Source organism: Papaver somniferum, unplaced genomic scaffold (assembly GCF_003573695.1).
Source record: "Papaver somniferum cultivar HN1 unplaced genomic scaffold, ASM357369v1 unplaced-scaffold_75, whole genome shotgun sequence".
Classification (NCBI taxonomy): Eukaryota; Viridiplantae; Streptophyta; class Magnoliopsida; order Ranunculales; family Papaveraceae; genus Papaver; species Papaver somniferum.
The window spans coordinates 31,029-42,980 of NW_020650415.1; the positions used below are offsets into that span (position 1 = coordinate 31,029).

Below are 11,952 nucleotides of genomic sequence, written 5' to 3' on the forward strand. Positions count from 1 at the left end.
CGTTCTTCGGTTAAATCCATTGACATGATATGCTTTAGGATTGATAGGTAATGCTTTAGAATCACTACCCATGAAGCGAAGGAGATTACAACGGAGAAACAATATTTTAGAATTTAACATATCATCTTCCGAGGCATGAGATTGAGTTCAATATTTGTCTTGAGTGATACATAGAGATTAGCTGAGTTTATATGATTGAATTGGTAGAAATCGAAAACTTTAATAACCCATAACCCATTTTGGAGTCTATGAGTCGTGATATTATTGCTCCATTGAGCTCTTGTTCTGCGGAAATTAATTCAGCTGATTTAGAGCGTGTTCCGCGAATAAAAACTGTCAAACAATCTGAATTTGTTGCGTATGGGAATGATTTACTTATCCCATCTATGCATTATTTGAATATCACTTAAAGTTTTCGATTGAGAATGAATTTACATACCATTTTGGAGGTTTATAGTGTTCACAGGGACATATCTTCAGTTGACCGGATTAGTTGAGATGATCCTCAACTTTGTAGACTCTATATATATGATTGAATGTCTACTTTGGGGTACCAACTTCACCTTGTTTGAGACTACATGCTATTGGCAAGTAGGGAAACAAATACGTTTCGCTTCATGGGAGTCAACCCATCAGATTTGTTCCCTCTACTCTATCTCTTATTTTTATTGTTTATTTTTGTATTTCCCATCTTAATTTCTACGTTGGATGACTCAATTACATTGAGGAAAATATAATTTTTAAGTGTGGGGGAGTGGGTCATTATCCATATTTTGCAGGTTTCCACTTTTCTTAGAATAAAAAAATAAAATAAAAATCAATTGCATAATATCTCTGTTTTTCTCGAGGACTAGCAAAATATAAGTGTGGGGGTGTTGATAAGCATGTATATGCTACATTTTATACCCATATTTATATTAGCTATGATCCAATATTTTAGTTACTAATACTATTTTAGTGCTTTTGTAGTAAGTACAAGTGAATTCGATCATCCAACGAATAAACAACAAAATGTGAGACTTAATGGTGTTTGCGACGAAAATGGAAAAATGTGGTTGGCCTAGTACTTCCATATATCAGAAATGATGGAATATGGTTGGCCTGGTATTTCCATGTATCAGCAACCACAACGATCAATTATACTGGCTTGGTATTTCTATATATCAGCAACACTTATTATCCTGGCCTGGTATTTCCATGTATCAACAGTCGGGTTGGCCTGGTATTTCCAAGTATCGACAACCACAATTATGAAATGAGGTTGGCCTGATATTTCCATGTATCAGCAACCACAATGATGAAATGAGGTTGGCCTGGTATTTCCATATATCAGCAACCAAAATGAAAATAATTACAAAATGTAGCTGGCCTGGTATCTCCATATATATCAGCAACATAAAATTGTTTCATAGCGCGAGCCACAAACACAACAAAGGAATTGAAATCAAACTGGGGTTGGCACATGCAAAATGAAAATGAGAAGTATTTTATCTTTCTTACTTTATTACAAATATATTCCACCGGGAAGGATAATTTATTTTCCATGTGAAGAATTAATTGAGGAATATTTACACCTGAGATTATTTTGGAAATAAAATAATTCTTTCTTCATTTGGGAGCTTTTGGAAATAAGGAGAGTTTATTATTTCGTTGGAAGAACGAGGTGGCAATACTATTTGGGGAAAGATACTGATGACGACATCAAATTGTGTGCAAGTATTTCATGGAATAATTTATTTTGATACTTTGTTGAATGAAATAAAAGAAATGGAAGGTGTATAAGAAGGATGTCGAATATTTAAGAGGGGAGGAACGGCTGCAGAGCCTCAGAGGAGAAACAAGGGTTTTGTGATTTTGATTTCATTTTCTCCATGATTTGGTAAATCGTTTGTTAGGGTCTAGATGGAAGCCATTTAATTGTTTAAACACTACTATGATATCTCTAATAATAATTCATTGACTAGTAATTTCTCTTCATAGAGCTTGGTGATTAATCGTTTATGGTTGTTTTGATTATCTATGATTTTCAATTTATATTTCGTTCTTCGGTTAAATCCATTGACATGATATGCTTTAGGATTGATAGGTAATGCTTTAGAATCACTACCCATGAAGCGAAGGAGATTACAACGGAGAAACAATATTTTAGAATTTAACATATCATCTTCCGAGGCATGAGATTGAGTTCAATATTTGTCTTGAGTGATACATAGAGATTAGCTGAGTTTATATGATTGAATTGGTAGAAATCGAAAACTTTAATAACCCATAACCCATTTTGGAGTCTATGAGTCGTGATATTATTGCTCCATTGAGCTCTTGTTCTGCGGAAATTAATTCAGCTGATTTAGAGCGTGTTCCGCGAATAAAAACTGTCAAACAATCTGAATTTGTTGCGTATGGGAATGATTTACTTATCCCATGTATGCATTATTTGAATATCACTTAAAGTTTTCGATTGAGAATGAATTTACATACCATTTTGGAGGTTTATAGTGTTCACAGGGACATATCTTCAGTTGACCGGATTAGTTGAGATGATCCTCAACTTTGTAGACTCTATATATATGATTGAATGTCTACTTTGGGGTACCAACTTCACCTTGTTTGAGACTACATGCTATTGGCAAGTAGGGAAACAAATACGTTTCGCTTCATGGGAGTCAACCCATCAGATTTGTTCCCTCTACTCTATCTCTTATTTTTATTGTTTATTTTTGTATTTCCCATCTTAATTTCTACGTTGGATGACTCAATTACATTGAGGAAAATATAATTTTTAAGTGTGGGGGAGTGGGTCATTATCCATATTTTGCAGGTTTCCACTTTTCTTAGAATAAAAAAATAAAATAAAAATCAATTGCATAATATCTCTGTTTTGCTCGAGGACTAGCAAAATATAAGTGTGGGGGTGTTGATAAGCATGTATATGCTACATTTTATACCCATATTTATATTAGCTATGATCCAATATTTTAGTTACTAATACTATTTTAGTGCTTTTGTAGTAAGTACAAGTGAATTCGATCATCCAACGAATAAACAACAAAATGTGAGACTTAATGGTGTTTGCGACGAAAATGGAAAAATGTGGTTGGCCTAGTACTTCCATATATCAGAAATGATGAAATATGGTTGGCCTGGTATTTCCATGTATCAGCAACCACAACGATCAATTATACTGGCTTGGTATTTCTATATATCAGCAACACTTATTATCCTGGCCTGGTATTTCCATGTATCAACAGTCGGGTTGGCCTGGTATTTCCAAGTATCGACAACCACAATTATGAAATGAGGTTGGCCTGATATTTCCATGTATCAGCAACCACAATGATGAAATGAGGTTGGCCTGGTATTTCCATATATCAGCAACCAAAATGAAAATAATTACAAAATGTAGCTGGCCTGGTATCTCCATATATATCAGCAACATAAAATTGTTTCATAGGCGAGGCACAAACGCAACAAAGGAATTGAAATCAAACTTGGGTTGGCACATGCAAACTGAAAATGAGAAGTATTTTATGTTTCTTACTTTATTACAAATATATTCCACCGGGAAGGATAATTTATTTTTCATGTGAAAAATTAATTGAGGAATATTTACACGTGAGATTTTGAAAATAAAATAATTCTTTCTTCATTTGGGAGATTTTGCGAATAAGGAGAGTTTATTATTTCACTGGAAGAACGAGGTGGCAATCCTATTTGGGGAAAGATACTGATGACGACATCAAATTGAGTGCAAGTATTTCATGAAATAATTTATTTTGATACTTTGTTTAATGAAATAAAAGAAAGGGAAGGTGTATATAAAGGATGTCGAATATTTGAGAGGGGAGGCACGGCTGCAGAGCCGCAGAGGAGAAACAAGGGTTTTGTGATTTTGATTTCATTTTCTCCATGGTTTGATTAATCGTTTGTTAGGGTCTAGATGGAAGCCATTTAATTGTTTAAACGCTACGATGATATCTCTAATAATAATTCATTGACTAGCAATTTCTCTTGATATAGCTTGGTGATTAATCGTTTATGTGGTTGTTTTGATTATTTATGCTTTTCAATTGATATTTCATTCTTCCGTTAAATCCATTGACGTGATATGCTTTAGGATTGATAGGTAATGCTTTAGAATCACTACCCGTGAAGCGAAGGAGATTATAGCGGAGAAACAATATTTTAGAATTTAACATACCATCTTCCGAGGTATAAGATTTAGTTCAATATTTGTTTTGAGTAATACATAGAGATTAGTTGAGTTTGCATGATTGAATTGGTAGAAATCAAAAACCTTAATAACCCATAACCTATTTTTTTACGACTATTTATTATTTCATTTTGTTCCGGATATTTGAAAAATCCCTAAACATCATCCTATTGATTAGTTAATTCTTGGTATTAGTTAGTAGAGTATTTCACACTCCTTGTGGGAACGACCTGTACTTTCTATTGTCTACTAGTTACACGTTGTGCGCTTGCAATATTTTATTGTAGGTTTCCGAACCTACCAACAACTTTGCTCTTCACTGCTGCAGTTCAGCTGATCGAAGCTACTGCAGTACAACTATGTTCGCAGCTGCTGCAGTGCAACTTTGCTCGTCGTTGCTGCAGTCCAGCTGATCGTAGCTACTGCAGTCCAGCTTTGTTCACAGATCTTGAAGTTCAGACGATCGCAGCTGCTGCAGTGCATCTTTACTCGTTGTTGTTGCAGTCCAGCTGATCAAAGTTGCTGCAGTCCAGCTCTATTTGCAGCTCCTGCATTCCAAGTTGATCACAGCTACTGCAGACCTACTTTTCTTAAAGCTATTACCACCCAGTTTTGCTCATTACTGCATAGGACGGTTTTTGTAGCCGTCACAGTCCAGTTTACCGAAATCATTGCAATCCAGTTCCTCAGCAACTATTGTGATCTAGTCGACAAAGCTGCTGCTATCCTGATTCATATAACTACTGGAGACATATAAAGATCGATGTTACATCCAGTAGCACTACCAAGACCATTGGAGGTACAACAACGCACAAAGTATGTTATAATCTCAACTACTAAAGGGTCACACCCTTTCGCTCGCAACTACCTCGGCTCATTCCGTAATTGACAGTAGCTTAATACCAACAGCTAGTACTACCTAGTTTGGTCGGAAATTTCTTACAGTCTGCAAATTCAAATTTCTTTTACAACAACAGCTCACACATATTCCAGCCGAGTGACATCAAATATAACTCATTTTTTCCATACAACAGTTACTAATCAAGTTCTACACAACTACCACAGTTCATTTTACATCAATAGTTACAGATCACTTTCAACACCACTCCTCTGCAGCATCACGCTTTCGTTGCAGTCTAGTTCAGCCTTCAGTCCATTTTTTGCATACAACAACGATTCATGCCCAACTTTTTCCCACCGATCTCCCAGTCACAATAGCCTCACTTGGGGGCGTCTTGATTGTAATTTCCGCAAACAACAAGGGAAGTTTTCCAAATCACCTCAGCATCAATAATCCACACTTGGGGGAGAGTTTTGTCATTGACTAAGGAAAACGAAAATTTCTTAATCCCCAACAAGTTGGAGGTTAAGAGGGGGCGATGTTTGTACTATAAGTAAAAATGCCACATAATGGGACAAATTGGTACTTGAATCATCTATTGGCCCTCATCCAAGCCTGCTAACCAGTCAACCGAAGAAGCCCACCAGCCTTCCCAGTATTACATAAAATCAATGACCGGTCAACGGTCAAAGTCAACACCCGGTCAATGGTCAAAATCATCTCCTGGTCAATGGTCAAGGTCAATGGAAAAGTCAACAACCGGTCAACGATCAAAATCAACCATAAGTGAATGTCAAGGACGTGTTGCCGATGGTGCTGCCATGCAGTTTGCACTCATGTTGCCAATGATGCTGCCATAAAGTTTCCATTTATGTTGCCAGCAGTGCTGTCAGTCAATTCCCAGCTAAATACTCTATCGCACTGCCATCCAGTCTCTACCCGTGCTGTCAGCTGGCCTGCCATCTAGCCTTCATACATGCTACCATCCATTATGCATGTCGGCCAATCAATCCAGTCTGCCAGCCAGCATCCATCCATACTGCCAGCCATTATGCCTGTTAACAATCATTCCAGTCTGCCAGCCAGCATGCATAATTTCTACTGGAGGCATGAATGAGTAGTTTCATGCGAATTAATTCAAGAGGCATGAATGAGCAGTTTCATGCGAATTAATTCAGGAGGAATGCATTATTAATTCCAGCGGTTTCATGCAGAATTTAACACGGAGGCATGCAATATAATTCCAGCAGTTTCATACAGAATTGAACATGCAAAATTAATTCGAGTAGTTTCATGCAGAATTTAAGATGGGGGCATGAATGAGCAGTTAATGCCATTTATGTTTATACTGAAATTAGATATTGAACTTTATAAATAGGGAGGAGCAGAAATCATAGAGAGGCGGCCAATATAAGAAAAGAGCATTGTAATTGTAAATATCAATAAAATACCACTCCCCTAGGGGATTCTTCCGTGGACGTAGGAAAACCATGCCGAACAATGTTAAACCTGTGTCTCTTTATTTGTTCTCCAATTCGCCTCCTAACCCAAAACACACATCAAATAATCGATTCAATCGTGTTTCGTTCCCAAACGTAACTTTGGGTACAAATAGTGCTGAATGCTAAGATCAGAAGTTGTCTAGGAACATGAACGTTGTAAACCCTAATTTTTTGTTTAAAAAATAAAAAATCCCTGGAAAGCACTGCAACACTATCTTCAAAACCAAAATTGTATCCAACACCATCGACACCACCATAGGAAACAAAAACAAAGAAACGTCATCAACAGAAGCACAAAAACACCAATAAATTACCTAAATCACCTGCTCCTGTCTTTCCCGAACGATAAGGAGAAAAAAATTGGGTCAAAAGAACGAACTCAAACCAATTAAACAAACGAAACTAAGAAAAACCTTTAGAATGGTACGGTTGATCCCTCATCTTCGCCACCAACCAGATCTTTTAGATTTTATTAATAGTTTTAGAATTAAACCAAATGGAAGAACCTAAAAGAAAAACCCTAAATTAGTCTTGTTTTTGAAACACATAGATTAAACACAAACAATACCTGAAATTAGTCACCATACGGCCTTTTTATCTTGAGCAATGGGTATTACCGATATCTTTAACCAGATCCCCCCAAGTTTCCAAGACTCCCTGGTTTTCGGATTTCATTAATCACGAAGAATAATTGTAATGTGCTTCTACCATGGGCGACTAATTCTACCATAGGATAATCAACCTGTCTACTTATTAACTGGCAATGAAAGAAACTCTCAACTATAAAAATATCGTTTCCCATTCAAATACTTGTAGTCGTCGCTTGATTCAATGTTTCTGAAACTCTTTGATTTAAACTGTTTTCTGAAGGGGGAAGATTACGGATTTCCTTCTTTAACACGAACTTCAGATTTCCTTAATAAGCGATTTCCTTTTCTTTCGATGAATCACCGATTTCCTTTTTTAACAGAATTCCTGAATTACGTGTGAAACAAAGAGTTTCACGTTTTATTTTATTTTATTTTATTTTTTATTTATTTAACAATTTGGACATAAGTTTTGTCCATCCAAATTAAAGTGCAGTTAAGTATTGGTGTAAACACGGTGTAAATAAATAATTCAGGTTTAAATTTTAACGTAAGCATTGTCTACCTACTTTTTTGTCAACACCGTAACTAACTAACAGTTAAGTAGCTTATGTAAACAAAGTGTAGCAAAATTTTAATTATTACTACCAATAGAGTTATGCCAAGTGTCCTCACCATAGCTTGTACATTAGAAAAGGCCTTTCTAGTCCAATAAGAAGTGAGGGTTTCATCACCGTTTAATGTGGGAGTTTTATTTATCAAGGCCTTTAAGGGGGAAGATGTAATATGTTAGTGATTAGAAAGACGATGAATTACAAATTGCTAAGAAATCTAAAGTTACAAAGAAAAAAATATTTTGGTTTGCTGTTTTTACTGCTCTCACATTGTAAACATTGTTTAATTAATGAACCCTTGAAGCAATGGGAACAGAGAAATCCTATCAGCTATCTCGAACCCTGATAGACTACACATCATTCGATCATTTTGAACCTTCTTACCTTTGCTCATTTTAGTTTTAAAAACATCTGTAGAAACACTTCATAATTTATTTCTTCCATTTTTATTTTCCTCGGGTATACCTTAACTGAAAACTATAGTATGTATAACGTTTAGTTCATTCAAGTGAATTCGCAATAATATTTGTCATCTTTCGCATTTGCTGCTTACCCACCTTTGCGCTTTTACCCTCTAAGAAAACTGAATGATACGACATATTTATTGAGAATGATCATCATAAGGTACAAAACGGCAGGATGGAAAATTTTGGAGTTTAGAAAGGATTGGAACAGGTGTAAGTAATATCGGTGGAAGAGTTTGGTGTTTTAGAAGACCGTGCAGGTTCAACTAAGGGGATGTGGAGGCTGGAATTTGAACTTGAAGATGATTGATGATAAACTGGAGGTTTTGGGACGAATTGTTAAGATTGGTTTGAGTGACATCAAGATCAGGTTCAGACTCAATATGTATAGTAAAGGCTGGCTTTGGGATAGAGACTGAAATTGGCTCCTCAATATCCATAGGTGAAGTTTCAGAAGTGGTAACAGTATTATGAGAAGTGTTTTGATTGGTAAGTAGCTTAACCTTCCGAGATAGATTCTGTTTTTGGATTTTCTTCACCTTCCTACGATTCCTCTGTTTTTTCTTAGCGTGGTGAATTGGCTTACGCGGAATAACATTGAGTCAAAGAACTTGAATGACTCCGTTGATATTTCCTTGAATTGCGCAAATCTTGAACATGCTGATTGGAATTTGAATTTCCTGAAGGTGTAGTGATCAATCCATAATCAAACAGATTTGAAATACCCACAATTGAAATTATGACCGTATAAACACAGTGATCTGTACGGAGTTGCACTGCTCTAGGGATAAAGTTTATTCCTTTAGAGTTTCTGAAGCTCAATAGCACTTAGGTCCTCCAGCTTTAGAGTAACAGGATGAATCAATAAGAGTTCACCACATATCGTTCCGAGAACCCTCATAAGCTTCGATGTCCATTCCATAGACGTCAATTTAGCATCCGCATAGGCCATAACAGCTGAGCTCATGTTAAATCACAATTAAGTTCTCATCACGCGTTATAAGAATCTTTTGACATTCAAACGGGCCGAAATAAACGAAACTCACTCTTAAAATGACTGATTATGACCGATCATGACCAACTGAACTGAAAATGGTGTAAAGAAGACCAAACACTAACAAGGTGGTAATCCAAATCCAGGTAAGATATAGAATAAGGAATTGTACGCCATAACAAATGCAACTGCCTCCGGCCTACGTATGTATGACATGGACTTGAATTGACATTCTCATTCCTTTGTCTGTATTTAATAATGTAGGCTAGCAATTATTTTGGGAGTTATGTCTTCTTCATAGTTCAATATTCTTGACATGCGTTTAAACTGGGTGGACAACCAAAATGAGAAAATTTTTGTTAAAACTGCGTGGACGACCACCATAAGAAAATTCTTGGCAAGCCTTTAAACTGCATGGACGACCACTATAAGAAAATTGACTGTGTCACCGTAATACAGTGGTAAAGTTATTAGGTGATGGAGGGTACCAGTGACTTGTGTTGGAAACTCGCAGCCCACCAAAATTTTGACAGTAAGTTATACGTACATCACTCCCATGTTGCATGTTCCCCGAAAACACTTGTCGTGTGACGTTTAACAATAAGTTATACGTACGTCACTTCCGTGCTGCATGTTTCCCTAAAACACTTGTCCTGTGACGTTCTATCATGAAAATATCTTTGGACAAGATGAAATGAAAACGTGTGCATGTAAAATGTAATAATGACTCGGTTAGTAAATACATATATATATATATCCATCCGGACCATCCCATTAATAACATTGATAGAGAGAAAAAAAGAAAGTTGAGAGATTTGCATTGAACATTGGCACCAACTAATAATATGATCTCTGCAATGTCTCAAATTATTCACTATCCACTCCTAAATTCTTCTTCCCCATCTTGTTCTTCATCATCGTTACGGTCCCCTTTCACCTCCACCCCATTCTCGAGCCGGTTGCCTGTTAGCACCAAACGCCTTGCACAATCAGAAGACTCCGTGCACTTTCAGTACCAACCTGCAATTTGGGATAACCATTTTGTTGAATCAGTACCAAAGACTAATTACATGGCGATCATTGTATTAATTTTCCACTCGAGTAGTTCATTATATGAACTGGTTCATCTTCTAAGATTATACTAATTACTACTACTTTTTTATATGCAGCACAAAACAGATACGGAATTACCCGTGAAGAACATAAAACAACAAGTGAAGGGTTTGCTTAAGAATGCAGTAAAACCACTGGAGAAGCTTGAGTTGATCGATGCGATTCAAAGACTCGGAATGAGTTACTTTATAGAGGAAGAGATTCTCAAAATCCTAGAGGACATGTACCATGACCGTGACGATGCACAGAAGATGAAAGATAACTTATATGCAACTTCTCTCAGATTTAGGCTTTTTAGGCAGTATGGTTTTTATGAATCTCAAGGTAGAGCCAGCTAAGTCCATGAGGTGTGGGCGTTTGCCCCTGTTAAATTCATGGTTTTTCAATTATATAGTGGGTTTGCTTTGTCGTTTCTTTTAGCTAATAACAAGTTTATCTTGCGTGTGGTAGATGTTTTTGACGAATTCAGACACGCGGAAGGTGGGTTCAAGGAAACTATTGTTTACGATATAAAGGGAATGCTGAGTTTATTTGAAGCGGCACATCTGCTTATGAAAGGGGAAAGCATCTTAAGTGAAGCCATACTCCTCACAAGAAAATATCTATCGGAAAATGGAAGCAACAAAAGTAAAAACATTAACATTAACCTTGATAAACAAGTTCGTCAATCTTTAGAGACACCATTTCACTGGAGGGTTCCAAGATCGGAAACTAGGTTTTACATTGAAGCATATGAGTCTCAAAATGATATGAATCCTCCTCTTCTTGAATTGGCTAAAGTAAATTTTAACATGGTTCAGGCTCAACACAAGATGGAACTCATGCATGTATTAAGGTGCATGTCTATTTTATACGTACATTTAAGGGCATATGCGGACTGCGGTCCGTTAGTTGCAATGATGTCTTACTGTACTAATTGTGCTATTATCTCATTTTTGGTTCAGATGGTGGAATGATATGGGGATTGCAAAGGAATTGTATTTTGCAAGAGATCGATTGGTTGAGTGCTTCTTATCAAATATTGGGGCTTGTTGGGAGCCACGACAAGGACGTTGTAGAGAATGGGTCACCAAAATTATGAGCTTTGCTCTAGTAATCGATGACATCTATGATTCTCATGGATCTTTAGAAGAACTAGAACTATTTACCGTTGCTATTGACAGGTATAATCCTATATACTCAAATTTCAACTACCTTAGCCGAAACTCTTATGGCGTTAATTTACAAATTTTCATTTGAAGGTGGGATTCCAAAGCCGTGGAGAACCTGCCATATTACATGAAGATATGTTTCTTAGCCCTCTTCAACACCGTGAATGAAATGGCTTTCGAGATACTCAGTGAACAACAATTTGACATCTTACCGCACTTAACCAAATCGGTATATGTGTACATTGTTGTTTTTGTTCTTTTTTTTTTCCATCGCCTAACTTTTTTAGAGAATTTGTGGATAATTGGCGTTGTTCTTCGTTTATTTAGTTGGCCAATTCGGTGAAGGCAATGTTGACAGAAGCAAAATGGTGCCATAATGAGTATGTCCCAACTTTTATGGAATATCAGCATAATGGGTCGGTGTCATCTGTTGGATATGTCTTTCTAATGGCTGCATATTTCACGACTAATCGAAG

At 36.5% G+C, this 11,952-nt stretch overlaps 1 protein-coding gene across 1 annotated transcript; it reads left to right on the forward strand.

Annotated features, from left to right (window-relative positions):
- Positions 1 to 10,011: 10,011 nt before the first annotated feature.
- On the forward strand, positions 10,012 to 11,941 carry LOC113344196 ((-)-alpha-terpineol synthase-like; the record flags this gene model as incomplete). Its single annotated transcript, XM_026588211.1, has 6 exons — positions 10,012 to 10,294; positions 10,382 to 10,649; positions 10,776 to 11,160; positions 11,270 to 11,488; positions 11,567 to 11,705; positions 11,804 to 11,941. Coding segments are annotated over exons 1-6 (1,386 nt in total), but the record flags the coding sequence as incomplete, so codon positions are not given.
- Positions 11,942 to 11,952: the final 11 nt, after the last annotated feature.